The sequence below is a fragment of the Leguminivora glycinivorella genome, chromosome 4 (genome assembly GCF_023078275.1).
Source record: "Leguminivora glycinivorella isolate SPB_JAAS2020 chromosome 4, LegGlyc_1.1, whole genome shotgun sequence".
Classification (NCBI taxonomy): Eukaryota; Metazoa; Arthropoda; class Insecta; order Lepidoptera; family Tortricidae; genus Leguminivora; species Leguminivora glycinivorella.
This window is the reverse complement of record NC_062974.1, coordinates 23,592,212-23,609,939: the sequence shown is the minus strand read 5'-3', so window position 1 is coordinate 23,609,939 and position 17,728 is coordinate 23,592,212. Positions and strand designations below refer to the sequence as shown.

The 17,728-nt window shown below is 36.4% G+C and overlaps 3 protein-coding genes and 1 long non-coding RNA gene across 4 annotated transcripts; 1 reads left to right on the top strand and 3 right to left on the bottom strand.

The window, feature by feature from the left end:
- Positions 1-1,043: 1,043 nt before the first annotated feature.
- On the top strand, positions 1,044-6,234 carry LOC125225483 (lipase 3-like). Its single transcript, XM_048129226.1, has 5 exons — positions 1,044-1,285; positions 2,878-3,076; positions 4,516-4,889; positions 5,203-5,370; positions 5,708-6,234. Exons 1-5 carry the CDS (start codon positions 1,199-1,201, stop codon positions 6,101-6,103), a joined length of 1,224 nt encoding a protein of 407 aa, XP_047985183.1. The 5' UTR covers positions 1,044-1,198; the 3' UTR covers positions 6,104-6,234.
- A 203-nt stretch (positions 6,235-6,437) lies between these two features.
- Positions 6,438-10,113, bottom strand: LOC125225484 (lipase 1-like). Its single transcript, XM_048129227.1, has 6 exons — positions 10,091-10,113; positions 9,503-9,719; positions 8,350-8,726; positions 8,134-8,268; positions 7,521-7,891; positions 6,438-7,350 (listed from the first exon to the last, which is right to left on the bottom strand). Exons 2-6 carry the CDS (start codon positions 9,615-9,617, stop codon positions 7,146-7,148), a joined length of 1,203 nt encoding a protein of 400 aa, XP_047985184.1. The 5' UTR covers positions 9,618-9,719; positions 10,091-10,113; the 3' UTR covers positions 6,438-7,145.
- A 2,616-nt stretch (positions 10,114-12,729) lies between these two features.
- On the bottom strand, positions 12,730-14,831 carry LOC125225801 (lipase lipl-3-like). Its single transcript, XM_048129653.1, has 4 exons — positions 14,469-14,831; positions 14,168-14,308; positions 13,588-13,955; positions 12,730-13,399 (listed from the first exon to the last, which is right to left on the bottom strand). The coding sequence occupies exons 1-4, from the start codon at positions 14,544-14,546 to the stop codon at positions 13,177-13,179; spliced, it is 810 nt and encodes a 269-aa protein (XP_047985610.1). The 5' UTR covers positions 14,547-14,831; the 3' UTR covers positions 12,730-13,176.
- Positions 14,832-15,498: 667 nt separating this feature from the next.
- On the bottom strand, positions 15,499-16,900 carry LOC125225081. Its single transcript, XR_007176954.1, has 2 exons — positions 16,458-16,900; positions 15,499-15,530 (listed from the first exon to the last, which is right to left on the bottom strand). It is a non-coding gene; the product is annotated as an uncharacterized LOC125225081 (long non-coding RNA).
- Positions 16,901-17,728: the final 828 nt, after the last annotated feature.

Here is a 17,728-nt window from a genome sequence, read left to right as displayed (position 1 = left end):
GGTCCGACACAGATACAAATAACAATAATCTGTGTTGAAAAAATCATTGCCGGGCATCTTCAAAAACCAGGAAGGAAATAGTTGAGAGCGTTTGTATGGAGAATTGACCCCTCTTGTATCGTCTTAAGTCTGTCTAATAGCACTATGTGAAGATTCACAACCCCAGCAGGACTCGAATGTGCGACCATTTGGGACACCGGTGCAATAATTGCCAAAATAGCTCAGAGGTCAGAGGAGGAGATGAATTGAAAGGTTTGGATATGAAGTCAAATATTAGTATTACCTACTGATAATGACATTTAATTAAATAGATCTGAAGCAAATTCAACTACCGAAACTTATGAAAATAAAGAAATTGAAAAATTGTAAACAGGAAGTAATGTTATCCAAACAGTCAACAAACTAATAAAATAATCGATGGAATCAGGCGTTACTTTGCGGAAATCCATGTTAATCGTAAACTAGAACTTTCCTTTGCTAATCCGCGAATAGATAACGTGCAAATAATAGATAAATAAATCAGTGCTAACCTGTTATAATTACTTGCGTATTTTTTCATGCAATTAATTTTCAACCCTCCCACCGCAAAAATAAAAATAAATACGCAAATAAATATAACAACCTACCACCAAAAATAACAAAATCTCGACACGTTTTTTTGCATTTTATGAGACATTTTCAGGAATCAATCTGATGTTGACGGTCATTTCAAGTCCCGCAACTGACCGACTGACCCCCGACTGAGGGACATTTTAAGACTTTGAGTCTAGTTGCCAAAACTAGCTCAGACCGTCAACATCAGCTCCTTGAGGTTGCCTCGTAGATATTAGTAGATTAGCACTGATTGACTTTAATTTAATAGATCTGTTATCTATTCGCGGATTATGAAAAAAAGAAAGTTCTAGTTGTAAACGATTAAAACAGTAATAATAAAACTAGTCAAAGGTTTTACAACCTTAGATTAAGATAGCATTCAATATAAATAGCGTTGACCGAGTTAATATTTGCCATATAAAAGTAACTTCAACTACAGAAATGTATGGACACAGTGCTTTAAACTATACGAAAATATATAAACAGATCTATGGGAAGAAGACTATCAAAGCCCTATTAAAAACTCAAAGGATTTACAACGCTTAAGATAACGCGCAGTATAAATACAGCGTCGCGGAAGCAACGGGCACCATTTCCTATCAAAATGTTGTGCCGAACTCTGGTCGTTGCTGTGTTGGCGGCGTCAGTGTGCGCGTTCCCGCGAAGCGGTTCTATAACGTCCTCTGATGTCGTAAGTGCCTTGTTTATATTTAGGAAGGACTGTAAAGATTCGTTTTAAACTACTAAACAATAGTTCTAAAGCTCCGGTCCAAAAGTAACTCAACTGACAAAGTAAACAATAATGGCAGATTTTTTCAACTTACACCTGAAAAACTTAAGGAATACAAAAACATTTACGTTTCAGTGAAGAATCTACCAATTCCAATTCCGAGTTTTGTTGTAGAGGTAGATTCTTTCCGAAATCTGACCTTGCGCTATCTGCAACTACTGTAAAGACTTATGTTAGCCGAGTACAGCGTGAAAACTCATGAATGCGGTCCAAAAGTAACTCAACCGAATAGTTATATTTAGATATTCCCACCTCAAAGGCCATCATCGCACTTACTATCATTCTGGTTGCCGGTGCTGCGAGTTTCACGGATTAACTTGACTCAGCACGCGCCTAGTTAAAAGTTCACTGTGTCTAAATTAAGATCAATATTTCAATACCAACACAGACTAATAATTTTACTCAAATAAGGCATTTCGAACATTTTGTAAAAGATAAACAGATACTTTTATCCTTTCATAAAGTTATTCCCAGCGGCTAAGGAACAATGAAAATCTTTAAGGAGCCCTTATAATGGAGCATAACTGGCTCTCAAATAAGACCTAACTATTTCCCGCCAACTTGGCAAACTGTTTAAAATGTAAATGTAGCTTAATATTAAATTTGAATAGCAATACAAAGTAATGGGCGTCTGGATTTTATCGTCCCAAATGAGAATTCTGAAACTGTTTCTCCAAATGATTCCATGGTCCCTAAGCTTATCTGTAGGAAAATTAAATAGGCAATGAAGAATATAGGAGCTAATGTTTCACAATTTAGTTTCAAGTTTCTAATGGGGTGGCAACGCGCACGTGAAACTCTTTGTGTTGCAGGCGTCCATAGGTTACGGTGACCGCTTTCCATCAGACGGACCGTATGCTTGTTTGCCACCGACGTAGTATTAAAAAAAAGTTCAAGGAGTATAAGAAAAATTACATTTATTTCAAGAATCGTTATTCAAAAGGCAAATTAAATTTCCGCGCATGCATGTTTGTCTATGAAAAATAAAACAGGCGAAGCGCGTGCCGGACCAAAGACAATAGAGTGTTCCGTACTTTTATAAAATAAGAAAAAACAATAAGCTCAAGCCCACACAAAAGAACGCGTTTCGCTTTTGTTCAAAAAGCAGTTTTTCGGCAGAAACACAAGAATGGTGCAACTGATTAATGATTATGTAGAAAGCAAAGAAAGGAATTTTCTGGAACATTGTATCTTGAATCATGATTTACAAGATTAAGGAAAACACATGGTTTTGCCACTTTGTGATTGCCTCTTCTTATCTCGTTGCCAAAAATTTTAAGACTGGCATCTTGGTATATTTTTAATCATATTCTAAAATGTTTCTTGTAAAAGAATTGGGATAATTTAGGAAAAAACTACCTAGTTTGACCGATACGTCTTAAAAAGTTTTGGTTTTTCAAACTTTCGACTTGGAAAAAGAGCATCTGTTTTTTTTTTTTTCAATACAACCAAAAACCTTTTTGAGTTGTATAAAAGGCATTCGTCTTTTACAGATCAACCAAATAATCTCCGAGGGCTACCCTGCGGAGTTGCATCAAGTGACCACGGCTGATGGCTATATCCTGGGCGTGCACCGCATACCCTATGGGAAGGACGGGCCTTCCGAGGGACGGAGGCCCGTCGTCTTTGTGATGCATGGGCTCATGGGAGCTTCTAGTAACTTCATTTTCTTGGGAAAGGAGAATGGTATAGGTAAGTTCTAAAGAAAATTGTAACGCTTCTCTATATTTTAGACGCAACGGTTTGAACTCTATCGTGGCCACGGTCACAGTCTAAACTTGTGACACCTTCTGAGGAAAGCGTCCCTAGGTTATGACTGCTTACTAGCTGGCAGGTCGTGTGACTGTTTGCTGCTGACTGACTGAGTACAAAACTATTCAATTGTCCTTTCTTTTTGGATACATTTATATACTTCAACAGTAGGAATATTAAAGGGGTCGCACAAGGAAGTAATCTAGGTCCCTTTTTTTTCGCGAAATTATAACATCCGCATTATAGTTACAATCCACAAATACCCGCATGAGAACAAACAAGTATGACCGTGACATTAACTGGATCACCTCTATCTACTTATCTGACAAGGGCTCGGCCGTTTTTTATCGTACATTCTGACTGTCGTAAATCATGGTATTTGCGTTAAGTAGGATCAGTTTATAAAACAACGTTTTTGTTCGCATTTACTTTGATTATACTTTTTAGTAGTCTATCGTTGTCCCACTACTGGGCAATGGCCTCTTGCCTTGACATTCATGATTTATGGTTTAGTGCCTCATTCGTTTTTCGTGTAGACATCTTAGTGTCATATTAAATCATTATTACAGTAAATACGATTAATCAAAGATACGGGTGAAGTCCGTCAGGAAGAGATTGCAAACTAATATTAGAGTATAGAAAAGTCCATGCTCTTTTAGTTTCAAGAGAGATTTTCACAATATCTGAAGTAAAACCAAAAGTGCCTTCTTAGGCTAAAGATACCTTAAGCTATTTTAGCGACAAGGTCTGAGTACACACACACAATAGGCGTTTCAATCATACAAATGACAAATTACGGTAGTACTGTAATTAATTTAAAAACATCGTGAACTCTGACCAATGGTATAACTTATACCATGAAAATCGTCTTACACAACCTTATATTTAAGGGGCTGACAACACCCAACTGCGCAAAATTGATGTTACTTACGCAGTTTTTTAAGACAAACTTTAAGTTTTAGTCAGGCATGTAAATTATATGTTATTATCCGTTATATTTCAATGAACATAGCCGTACTCGATACACGATTTAACGAAATCGGCTCGATAGAAAAAAATTGCAAAGATTGGTCTCGAGTTCGTCATTAAACGTTTTATGTCGTTCAATTATTTACTTAGTTGTCTTTAATTAATTAAAATTAGAGGTACAATAACAAAAAATACATATCTAAAACACTAACGAAACATATTGCATAAGGCGTCTTTTTATTTTATTTTAACATTTTCCGTACTTTTCGTACCTAGCCGCCATGTTTTAGTGACATCGCGCTCTCACTTACTCCCATGCAAATAGACAGTGTACGCTAGCGTCAAGGTCATTGGGTGTTGCAGCATCTTAAATCTGCAATCTTCCTTAGAACGTTTTTTTTAAATTCCAGCTTATAACCTGGCCGATGCCGGTTACGACGTGTGGATGGGCAACGCCCGTGGCAACGTCTTCTCCCGCCAGCACATTACTCTCGACCCTGACCACAGCCAGCAAAAATACGATTTCTTCGACTTCAGCTGGGAGGAGATCGCTACCATCGACGTTCCCACCATGGTCGACTACGCTCTCTCTGTCTCTGGACAACAAACTTTACACTACGTTGGACACTCTCAGGGAGGCACTTCCTTCCTTGTGTTGAACTCTATGAAGCCTGAGTATAATGAGAAGTTTGTGTCGGCTCATCTGTTGGCTGGTGTGGGGTACATGAACAACTTCCCTAACAGTGAATTGAGGGCAGCCGCGCTGATGACCACTGTTCTTTATGTAAGTTGATTAGGTACCAGTACTCCTTCGTATAATGGTTTTAAATTCTTACCCCAGAAATCTATAGTAAATCTATCTTAGAGAAAGTTAAGGAAAATAATTCTTCAAGAAAACTTGGTAGACATATTGGTTTGTGAAATTATTTAAAACAGTGAATTTCCCGTTTACCTACCTAGTAGATACTTATTCAAGCTATGTTGTTGCTGGCGGTTGTAATTCGTACAAAACTATTTTGGATTACCAATTTCAATACACATTTTTAAAAAGCATCATTCACTCACAATGTTTAACAAAAATAATGATGAACTTTCAGAGTTTGGCAAGAGGTATCGGTCTGGTAGAAATAAGGACCCTGGATGACATCAGCATCGCTGGAGGCATACTCGGCCGATCGGGAGCTGGATACTCTCGCATCGACTACTGCATGGGTGATATCGCTTACAAGGAATACTGCAACATGCTTGGCCTTAATAGAATTATGGTGAGTAAAGAAACAGCTCTTTTATTCGCATATTTGAAAATTGTTCGTCCATGACCCAGCCATTTCATTTCAAATATTCAGCCAGTCAAAATAAGGAAGAAATTTAATATTCATTGAAAAACTGAATTCAAAATATAACCGGTAAATCTCGTCTGTATTATATTTAGTCTATATTATGTATTTCGTGCACCGTGTAAGATTATAGTAATCATACAGATAAGCAGAATACAAGATTCCTGATTCACATTTCCTACTTAATTAATCTTTAAATAAATACATGCAAAATTTTAGTTATAAGAGATTTGAAACCTATCTAAATATTTTATTATATTTTCAGGGTGACACCGACATGGACGGGCTAGGAGTCGGAGGGGCCTCTCTCAAGCAGTTCGCCCACTACGGCCAAAACATCAGGGACAAGGTCTTCAGGCGCTGGGACTTCGGAATCCTCTCCAACAACCGCGTCTACGGCTCACGCAACCCTCCCGCGTACGACCTTAGCCGCATCAACGTCCCTATCACCATGCACTACACCGTCAGTGATGAGCTCCTCAATGAGCAGGATGTCCTCGCCATGGCCCGTGACTTGCCCAAGGCAGAAGCCAGGAAGATCGCCAGAAAAACTTTCTCGCATGTCGATTTTATCCAAGCTGCTGACGTCAGGGAGCTTGTAACAAACTATATGATCTATAGACTGAACCGAGTCGAACGTACGCTGGCGGGAATTGAATGATTTTGGAAATACTGATTTACTAAAAAAATATGTGTAAATATGATGTCCCGGTGACAGTTGACTATGGAAGTGTAAATAAATATATATATAAGATAAATAATAAGTAAAAAATATAGACTTAAGAATTATAAGTTTACTTTTACTTACACATCTGTTATCATCAGTTTTATACAGTAAATATGTTGCCTCAAATCTGGGAGTTATTCTTCTAGAAATAAGGAGATCCTTGATATAGAAATGAAGACCAACATTACATTCAAAACATTCCCAATAAGGATTTAGGACTTTTGGAAATAAGACGAAACTTGGTTACTTGAAAACAGTCATGAGATACACGTAACTTAAGAAGAGAACATTAAATCCAATAGGTTTTACTGCTTTTAAGCGTTGTAGAGTAAACTTAAGCAGTAAAAACCCTATCACGCATTCAAGGATTGCAACAACTATGGAGTAACAACGATGTTAAGGTCCAATAAATTTTACTGGCAAACTTTACTACAGTCCGGCTTGCAACGAAGTAAACATTTTACTGCCAAAACAGATGTCCGTAACAAATTCGTAACTTGGTTTCAGCGTAGAGATAGGTGACAGTAAAGCCAGAACAGGTGCTAAATTACAATGTAATTCGAGTATTATATAAATTGAAAATATCTATAGCCATTTCGTATCATTAAGGTTATGTAGTATTTTAAAATAAGAGATCGGATTTTTAGTATGGTTTTTGCAACCTACTTATTGTTTTATGAAGCAGCAATTGACTTCAAAACTAGAAACTTAATAAAAGATAAATGTGATTTGTGAGAACACCTAGCGTATGTAGCGTCGTCTTAGAGTTGAAGCAATCAAACACGATAATTTTGGTTTCATTATATTTTTTACTGTCATTAAAAATCGTTGAAGAGTCAGATCATCTGACAAAGTAACTCGGGATGTCCATGTCCCTACTAGACGTTGTGGATTTTCATGGTTTCGCCACCATACAGAACCAAGTGCCTAAACTTTTATTAATCTTCATTTTTCCTTATAAATGGTTACTGTTCCTTCATAATGCGCGCCTTAGATGAATTCTACACTCTCTACCGTCGGCTCTTTTGCGGTCTTTTTTATTACAGAGACAAAAGCAGACTATTAAAATGACTAAAAGGATTATAAAAAGAAGAATCCAGAACCACTTGTTTTCTAACAAAAGTTTGAACAAATTTGAGATGGCGTTACCAATGTCATCGTCCTTACAAAGGTCTGGACTCCTGTAAAAAATGAAGTAATTAGGAATAAAATCAGAACGTTATAGAAACAATTTCAGGCGAAACTTCTGCTGTAGATATTCTAAGTAAACTTCTACTAGTACTGAATTGGCTTGAAATAAATCAATGCGCAAATGTGCAATCAAATAACAGCTCAAAATTATAACACTGACCTTTCTATTTCTTCAACAATGCTAAGATACACATTCTCCATGGCATCAGAACCCATAATGAAATCTTCATGTTTAAAACTAGTTCGTTTAACTTGAACAGCCTCAGCAGCCGTCATGTCTTTAACCATATGAGCGATGTCTATAGGACTCACAAATTCATCGTTAGGTGCGTATATTATTTTGGTTGGAACAGTGACAAGACTTAAATCGTAAATGGGAGGTGTTTTGTTTCTGTATCGTTTTAAATTTTGTAACTCTCCGCCGTCCCACCGTTGAAAGGATCCTGATTTGACGTTTTGTGCCAAATGAAAAAATGGTCCTAGAGAACCACCCCTTGTTTTATCTACATTGTTGTCGACAGATTTTAGTCCCTGTAAAAATAGGTATAGATACCATTACAATTTATTATACTGTTTATAATGCCTACACGTCGTCTCGCTAACGCTACTATCTGTGGCAACAAGAGTATTTTTGCCAAGTAATGGATGAGCAATTTAGAGTTAAACTGAATTTGATTTGATTTTGATTTCTTCATTTAAAAAATGTCTACCAACCGTCTGGCGTTTGTCTGCTTGCCGTACTTTTGTATGAGTACTGTTTTTTAGGTTCTTACCATAACTTTTTGTAAATTCAATTGATTGCAAATATTGCTGTATTTCTTGTTGCCCAGGCAATCTTCCGGCGAGAACAGTGCCTTATCGTCCTTATATGGAAATATTTCTCGTATTCCTTCTTTAGCAATTGCATTCTGTTAAAATTAAATAACAACATCAAATAGATGTTAAAATTCCTTGCTTACTACTCCAAAACACCAAAAGTTCATACTTACAAATATTTCATCTGTGTGTTGCGCCTCTTTTTTAAGTATATCATTAGGGATATGACTCTGGTATCCAAATGGCGCAAATAAATAAGCCGTTGCAAATTTACGATTATAGTCTGGTTTTAAAGAATTCAAAGCTAAAAAGGATGTACCACCTAGCGAATGACCTATATATATCAATTTCTTATGTTTAGTCACACTCAGAACAAAATCTACAGTAGAAGCGATGTCACGAGTGCCTATTTCTTCGTAAGTATAGCTATAATAACGGTTTATATCGTGTTTATTTAATTCTGGATCGTAAAACAGGTGCACTCGATTGTATTTGCTGGTACGCGTATTAGCTAGCCAAACATCGTATCCCATATTTTGAAGTTTTAGTGCTGAAATAAATAAAACGGATAATACTTTCAAGAAAATGTTTGTTTCAATCCAATATTTTGGTACTGTAACATATGAAGTAGTTAAAGTTATTATGAAAATATTTAGGTGAAGAGTGACATGACCCTAGTTACTTGAAAGATGGGACGGGTGCTAGTCTGGGACGCCACATGCGTCCATACACTGGCACCTTCCCATCTTCCAAGAACAAACAGGGCTGGGGCAGCCGCGGAGGCAGCTGAAATAAAAAAGATGACAATATATCGGGGTCTCGGACACCAATACAATTTTAGGGCAGTTGGCGTCGAGACCCTAGGGCCATGGGGTCCAAGCGCCCATGAGGTTTTCAAAGAGCTGAGCGCAAACCTCATAGAAACTACCGGTGACCAGAGAGCTGGCAGCTTTCTCTCGCAACGCATTAGCATTGCTATTCAGCGAGGGAATGCTGCCAGCAGCTTTGGCACCATGCCGCGGGGGCCCTATTTAGACGTATTTTAGTTTAGTTTAGTTTTTAATTTAATATTAAGTTGTTTTATTATTATTTATTTAGAGTTAGATATTATTTATTTGTTATTTAAGTTTTATGTCCAATAAAAATATATTTTCAATAAAATAAAATAAAAGAGTGATAACACTAGATCGTTCTTCGCATGTTCATTTATATTACACGGTTCCAAAAATGCTAATATCTTGCGGATGTAAGATTTTAAAAATAAGAAGAACGAATAAATCAGTGCTAATAACGACAGTGTCGCCATTATAGACGTTATTTACTCACCTAAAGACTGATCTGCATCTTGTTCAAAAAACGTGTCAGAAGACTGAAACAGACCGTGGACCAGTAAAACGGGACATTTTTCTGTACGCTCTACTTCCGGGTTCTCATAGGTCATTCTAAACGTGGATAGCAGAAATCCATCGCAAGTTATTACATCATATTCATTCAAAAACCTTCCTCGATAACCTGTCAGTTCTACTTTATTTGCGGATGAATTCTGTAAGTATACAAATAAAATCATAGAAATATGAGCAGTGTCTTGAATGTAGGTTAAAAGAAATGATCAGCGCCTAACATACAATTGCAATTATCATGTTTTTAACAAAATTATAATTAAAATGACAAATTTCGTAGTAAAAAAGCAGAAAATATATCTTGCTCTTGAATCCAATACACTCTAAAAAAAATTGGTTGCTCCTATCAATATTTTGCTAGTTGTAGTCAAGCATCTTGATTCCATACGAGCCTGATAAGATCTTAGACAAATCAAATAAGGTAATTTTCATTGCTCTTACTTTGTAACGTAACTGAGCAAATTAAGATCTTGTTCAATAAATCCATGAAAAATAATTATGCGAACTAAATTACCTTAGTAAGTTCAACTAAGGATTGAATCAACCTATGTTACATAGTTATGCCTAACGAGTTAATAATTGATGCGAGGCGTACAATGGTTAGGAATAACAAAACACCTAAGTTATTAGTTCAATCATACATTCCCTTGTTGTTTTTAGTAATCAGCTTTATTTTAATTATATAAGATCGTAATTGTAATAATGATTAACTTCACGTCAACTAAGAGAAAACTGCACTTAGTTGGTCTTCATTTTTAGGGTTCCGTAGTCAACTAGGAACCCTTATAGTTTCGCCATGTCCGTCCGTCCGTCCGTCCGTCCGTCCGTCCGTCCGTCCGCGGATAATCTCAGTAACCGTTAGCACTAGAAAGCTGAAATTTGGTACTAATATGTATATCAATCACGCCAACAAAGTGCAAAAATAAAAAATGGAAAAAAATGTTTTATTAGGGTACCTCCCCTACATGTAAAGTGGGGGCTGATATTTTTTTTCATTCCAACCCCAACGTGTGATATATTGTTGGATAGGTATTTAAAAATGAATAAGGGTTTACTAAGATCGTTTTTTGATAATATTAATATTTTCGGAAATAATCGCTCCTAAAGGAAAAAAAGTGCGTCCCCCCCTCTAACTTTTGAACCATATGTTTAAAAAATATGAAAAAAATCACAAAAGTAGAACTTTATAAAGACTTTCTAGGAAAATTGTTTTGAACTTGATAGGTTCAGTAGTTTTTGAGAAAAATACGGAAAACTACGGAACCCTACACTGAGCGTGGCCCGACACGCTCTTGGCCGGTTTTTAGAATGTAATTAAAAACTATTTGAAAAAACACGATTGAAAACCGAAATTTTATATCATCTTACACTTGTGGGTTTAAGTAATCTAATGAAATTTTGTCTCCTCGTGTCTGCATTAAAAGGGTTTGCACTATTTTCATTACACGTATCGTTTTCTTTCCATCTAGCTTTATCATCATCCTCAGCGTCACATAATAAAATAATTCTAGGAAATAATATCAAAACGACTACACTGAACCTCAACAGCATCATGATGTTTGTGATTTAACCGTCGTCAGTTTACTAATTCATAGTTGGATTTATGTTTTAATCAGTTATTCATTAACAAGGACTCCTACAGTCGAGTATTTTCTCATTACGTCTTTATCAAGAACTCAATTAGTCATTACGCCTTATTGATTAGTGGCTCTTTTAGTACCCACTGAATTATCACCATCATCATCATCATATTTAAGAGATGTGGCTCTTAACGGTGGAGCAATACCGACGCTTATTTTTTTGTTGCCTTTAACACCCTCGTACGACACGACAAAAACTTTAACTTTTATTTGACTTAAATTAACTATGTGCTCGCTATCCTGTGTGGTTCTTCTGTGTTTTTTTACCTCATTTCACCCTAGACTTAAAAACCATATTACTCCTTCTTTAGTAAGTTATTTAGACGACCGGTCTGGCTCAGTCGGTAGTGACCCTGTCTGATAAGCCGCGGTCCTGGGTTCGAATCCCGGTAAGGGTATTTATTTGTGTGATGAGCACAGATATTTGTTCCTGAGTCATGGATGTTTTCTATGTATATAAGTATGTATTTATCTATTTAAGTATGTATTGTATATCGTCGCTTAGCACCCATAGTACAAGCTTTGCTTAGTTTGGGGCTAAGTTGATCTGTGTAAGGTGTCCCCAATATTTATATTTATTTATATTATGTTATGGTGTCTAACAGGAATTTCTGTCCTATCATGCCAATTTATTGACAAATTGATAATAGTTAAAATCGACCTTACAAACAGTGGGTATAATAAGGTCCTACGCGAAAATGATCTGAGGAGACCTTACCTCGATTTCAAATTGATGAGAAATGGCTTTTACAGATTTTGGAAAAAAACATACAGGTTGCGAGAAAAAGGTCATTATTGACAAACTTTTTTTTTTGACGCCAATCGATCCTATTCCTATTCAGGATCAAAAGCTTGTATGGGACTAAAAAAAAACCGGCTAGAAAAGTCACACATTGCAAAAAACTTTTCGGGAAAAACGGAAACTCATAGCTGCCCTTAGTGACCCGCTATCAAAATACACCCTGTATATATGTGGTTACCTTTTCGATTTCAGTCGAAATCTATATCTCGGTGTATATTGTGCCGGTCAATATAAGTCTAATGAAAAAACCGTGAATCATTCAAAGCTTTTACTTGCTTGTGGTTATAAATAGTATATCGCGTAAAGAAAAACTCTGACTGATGTGTAAGGTTTAACCATTTCATGGAACAACTTATTTAGCATTCTCGAAATGACCCTTCCTAAAGACATTGCTATTTGTGATGAGGACAGATTGTTGCCCGTCATAAACGGTCTCTTACTCTTTTCGGTGAAGGAAAACATCGTGAGGAAACCGGACTAATTCCAATAAGGTCTAGTTTCTCTTCGGGTTGGAAGGTCAGATGGCAGTCGCTTTCGTAAAAACTAGTGCGTACGCCAAATCTTGGGATTAGTTGTCAAAGCTGATCCCAGGCTCCCATGGGCTGTGTCAAATGCCGGGATAACGCAAGGAGGATGATGATGGACTCTTTCTCTTTAAAAAATATCTAGAGGTATTTTACTCACACATTATTAAAACAATGGTTTATTAGAATAAACGGTTTTATTAATGATAAATAAAGTACACAGCTGTTTCATGAGTGGCGGTTCCAAAAGTTACCTATATGCTAAGAATTAGTAACATCTTCAAAAGCTTGTCTACATTTCGGAAGTATCACATTATTACAACCATCCTCATCATTATACTCTGTACGGCAAAAGGATTGTGTTCTAGTAAAACTAATGTTTTGAAAAGCCTATACTTTTTGCACAGGCCCTCAAGCGACCGCAGCAGTGCATGTAGGATAGATATTTCGGATGTCGTAATTGCGGGTTGGTGGCTATACCTAGTATTAGGACTGCAGGAAATCGTGCTCTGATGCACAAAATAACGACCTCATGTGGTCGCGACCCTCAGCCAACAACCGAGGAAGAAGAAGAAGTATCTTAACCTAAACTATCTTTTTGAAGTAATAATCTAATCTAAAATAATCTCAAAAGTTAGACACGAGGACGTTTAGGACGAACGAAGACTCTGGGGTTCGGTTGTTGACTTTCCGAAGTACAAGGTTTTTTCTTCTTCTTACAACAACAATTGATTAAGCTTATAGCTATGCAGAGTACTATTCCGGCTAATGCGAGCAGCGCAGTCCACGGAATATCCGAGAAACTTATGGAGTTGCTTTTCTTTTCCTTCGTCCGTATAACGAGAGGCTTTGGGTGTCTGTAAACGAGGGTAGTAGTATATTTAAATTTCAATACCTTCAACCTTTGCTGTTTAACATCAAACAATCAATGCAGGTGTTAAGATATCGACTCTTAAAACTTCAAATTCACTGTTTACTTAACATTAGTTTAAAACACCTTTTATTTTTATTTACAGATTTAAAAGAAACCTTCGAAAAAACTTACTCTAAATCTTGTATAATGCCGTTATAAACGTCTTCCATGACAAATTGTCCATCAATGAAATCATCATGTTTAAAACCAGCTCTTTTCACTTTCCTAGCTGTGGCATTCTTCATTTGTTTAGCCAACGCCCGAATATCCGTGTCCTTTACCATGTCGTCATCCGACGAATAGATGATTTTAGTTCGAACTTTGATAGCTTTTAATGGATATTCTGGAGGATCTTTAGTATCATACATTTCTTTATTTTCTGATTCCCCTAAATCCCAGCGATGAAATTTTTTATTCTTGATATTTTGTGCCCAATGAATTAATGTCTTGGTAGATCCACCTCTCGAATCGGCTATTGAATTATCTTTTTCTTTTAAACCCTGTGGATATAAATGTGTTATGGGCAATTAGAGTGAATTGACAGAGTAAAAGATAGAGTAGATAATAAACTACCTAACACTTTTTGAAATATTTATACCTTCAATAAGGTTAGGCCTTAAAGAAAACAAATAGCTTTTGTTCTAGGGTAGTAGTCTTAGTCCACCGTCCCACTCAGTTACCATATTATCATGACAAGCAGAAGAGTTCTTACCATGATTTTTTGCACATGCAGTTCTTTGCAAATGCTTTCCAATTTAATTGATCCGAGACAGTTTTCAGCAACTATATCCTGCTGAGGACCGTAAGCTTCATACGGGAATATTTCGAACGTGTCTGCTTTTTTTAGTGTTTCCTGTAAGAAATGTGCTAAGGTTCTTAAATTATATTTAAGTAAGTACCTACATGAACAAATCCTATTAAACTCAAGCTCAAACATCTTGGAGCATCAATTGGCTTTATGAAGATAAATCATCACTACAAAATAATTTAATGTTACCGTTTTTTCAACGTACATGTAAAGACGTAGGGTCATGCAACATTTTCTGCAGATTTGTGTTGGGAAAAGTTGTGTGATACCCAAGTGGAGCCATTAAAAATGCTCTGTCAAATTTTTCATTGTATTCCGTCTTCAAGGAATTCAGAATCAAAAAGAAAGTTCCTCCTAACGAATGACCGATATAATGTATCTTCTTAGATTTAGTCTTGGCAATAATGTAATCCACTGTCTCAGCAAGGTCGTAAGAGCCGATTTCTTCATAAGTATAATCGTTATATTTAGCTTTATCTACGTGTGGTGCAAGATCTGAGTGAGTTGGGCTATGTTTATTGCCACGTGCGTTGAATAACCACACATCATATCCCAGATTATCAAGTGCATAGGCTGAAAATAAATTGTCATTGTTATTTTAATCTGCACCTTCTGGATAATTTTTAGGGGTTTAGCTGTATTAAGAAAATTTATTAATTACGTTTAAGAGTAGTAATTATAAATAAATAAATATTATAGGACATTCTTTCACAGATTGACTGAGCCCCACGGTAACCTCAAGAAGGCTTGTATTGTGGGTACTCAGAAAACGATATACATAATATACAAATACTTATATACATAGAAAACGTCCATGACTCAGGTACAAAATGTACAAATATATATGCTTATCACAGAAATAAATGCCCTTACCGGGATTCGAACCCAGGACCGCGGCTCAACAGGCATGGTCACTACCGACTGAGCCAACCCGGTAGTAATTATCCGAATCTACATTTTTGCGCCCCACCAACGAAACTGAGCATTATGAGCAAATATTAAAAATGTACTTTCAGGCAAGTGTTTATTAAAAAAAGAGTGTCAACTCACCCAGAGACCGGCTCTTTTCCTGGTCGAGAAATCTGTCGGAAGATTGAAACATACCGTGCACCAGTAATACTGGGTACTTCTCAGTGTGAATACCCGAGCCCAGTTGAATTATCGTTAGCATATACCCGTCCATGGTGGGTACGATATGTTCAGTCGCAGGTTTTCCATCTTTAAGTTTTATTTTGTTTACTTTATTTTTTCTTTCTTTGCGAAAATCCTATGAATTACAACTTTCTTTAAGGTTGCACTGACTTGACGATCATTTTCCGGATGGCAACAGCCCCTGTCAGTGAAACTGTTACCTTCCGGTGGATTTAATTTTATTATTGTTGCCGCTTTACACTGAGAGAAAATACAACCAGTTTTCACGTTCGTTCAACAAGTTTTTTGGTTAAAATAGCGCCTACGTGCTCTTTGGTTCAAACAACAAGCTACTTGTCATTTGAATCGGCAATATATTTGAATCAACAAGTCGATTTTATAAAAACAATCTGACACATATTGTTTTAAACATACGTTTGGCTGATTCAAACGGATAAACCGCAACAAGTCGAACTTGTTAAACTCACAATGCAAATTTCTCTCAGTGTAGATTTTATCATCTACATCTTGACAATGTTTTTAACCAGTATATGTATACGAGGGATTATATATCTCGAAACTATATATTTAAGCCCATGTAGAACCGGCATTTACGGTCGCATTTTGTGGCAGTTGAAACAGGGAGTATGTCCTTTTACCAGTTTTTGGCAAAACCTTTGCGAAAAAATAGAGCAAATTTTTTTGTGATATCACCAGGCATCGGAAATTGCTCAAAACATTAAGTTTAGCAGCGGCGTGTATGTTGACCGAGACGAAGACGGGCTCAATTTAATTTTCCGAACAACGTAAGGGCCTACAAAAATATAGTCATAAATAAGCCATTAACTAAACATAATTCTGTAGGTATTAAAAAAAAAAAAAAAAAAATTACCATTGAAACCCGGAAGCTTTTGCCGGTATTATATTATTTAAGTAAAATCTCGCGGAACACCCGATCCCTGGATATCACCCCTCCAAGGAGGCCCAAGGGTCCCAATAGATCTTTACAATAAGCATTAAAAAATTAAAATAGTAATGACACAAAACAGTTATAAGTACTTACTTTCAAAGGCAATTTCAATGCAAATTTCTTTGAATTGGCTGGAGTTATAGTCGTTACGGAAGTGTCTGTGATTGTAGTGTCTGCAGGTATACTTGTGATGTCAGTGTCAGCAGTTATACTTGTGACAGTAGTGTCTGAAGTTATACTTGTGACAGTAGTGTCTGCAGTTATACTTAGGACAGTAGTGTCTGCAGTTATTTTTGCGACAGTATTGTCTGTATTCATATTTGTGATGGCAGTGTCTGTGACGATATTGTCTACAGTTGTACTCAAGACAGTAGAGACTTCTTGAGTTTCTTCAGCGTCACATAATAATAAATCTCTAAATGTTAAAACGAATATGGAGATTATACAGCCGTTTAGCAACATGATTGCTCAAGATGTTACAAAAGTGTGAATTGTGTTGACTTGAAATCGTTTAATTATTGGTTCCATTAATGGCATAATACTAATGGGAGTTTTCGAATTAAATTTTCATCTAGTGATTATTGCAACCTTTTAATATCTTGTTACTAATAGACTGTTATCAGTGTTGATTAATTTAAGAACCCGATAAGTACGAAGACTTGAAAAATACGTCCCTTGGTGGATAAAAAGCCTTTTCTAAGTTTTGAAATTTAAGATTCAAGTGGATGTGTAAATTCTCACACCAGATGTGGGATATCTGGCAAATTAGTATTAGGAAGGTTTAAAAAATACATAAATAGTATAAACTACTATCAACATACATACTAATGCGCCAAAACCCAGCCCTAAATCAGGCTCGCAGCCAAACATACCTGGAACAAAAATTAAGTATTAATATATTTACTGAAAAATGTACCAAGACCTTACAGGTAGAAATAGAAAGACAAAGTTTACACAAACAGTCGAAACACAATTTAGTCAGAGCTAAGTACGCTAAGTAAGTAAATAGGAAGGCAGGGCTTGTAGTCATCAGCAGAGAAAAGTAGACCCCTTGCATATAAATTTGTATGCAAGGGGGTCTATCTTTCTCTGCAGCTCACTGTACCATTTATTACGGTACTTGGTATTCTTCTTAAGTTATATTGTCGCTTTTCTAATCATTATTATCTTCAGTTCTCTCCGCGCCGCCTATTTATTAAACCTTGTCCTTGGTTTAACTTATTTCTGATATCTATCATTTTCTTGTTACTAAATCCAGATTCCCATTTGTCTGAAGATAATGGTTGCGTTCAAAGATTTACCCCTTATCCATAAACGTACCTACCCCTAAAGTTATCAAGCCGATAAAGTTCGTTTGTCCTTTG

Coding starts and splice junctions, on each gene's coding strand:
- LOC125225484 (XM_048129227.1), bottom strand. CDS start 9,617: ATGACCTATGAGAACCCGGAAGTAGAGCGTACAGAAAAATGTCCCGTT. Junction 8,727..9,502: donor AGATGCAGATCAGTCTTTAG/GTGAGTAAATAA, acceptor TATTTATTTCAG/CACTAAAACTTCAAAATATG. Junction 8,269..8,349: donor AACACACAGATGAAATATTT/GTAAGTATGAAC, acceptor TAATTTTAACAG/AATGCAATTGCTAAAGAAGG.
- LOC125225483 (XM_048129226.1), top strand. CDS start 1,199: ATGTTGTGCCGAACTCTGGTCGTTGCTGTGTTGGCGGCGTCAGTGTGC. Junction 1,286..2,877: donor CTATAACGTCCTCTGATGTC/GTAAGTGCCTTG, acceptor CGTCTTTTACAG/ATCAACCAAATAATCTCCGA. Junction 3,077..4,515: donor GGGAAAGGAGAATGGTATAG/GTAAGTTCTAAA, acceptor TTTAAATTCCAG/CTTATAACCTGGCCGATGCC.
- LOC125225801 (XM_048129653.1), bottom strand. CDS start 14,546: ATGGCTCCACTTGGGTATCACACAACTTTTCCCAACACAAATCTGCAG. Junction 14,309..14,468: donor ATGACCCTACGTCTTTACAT/GTACGTTGAAAA, acceptor CATTTCTTACAG/GAAACACTAAAAAAAGCAGA. Junction 13,400..13,587: donor GGCATTATACAAGATTTAGA/GTAAGTTTTTTC, acceptor CCTCGTTTACAG/ACACCCAAAGCCTCTCGTTA.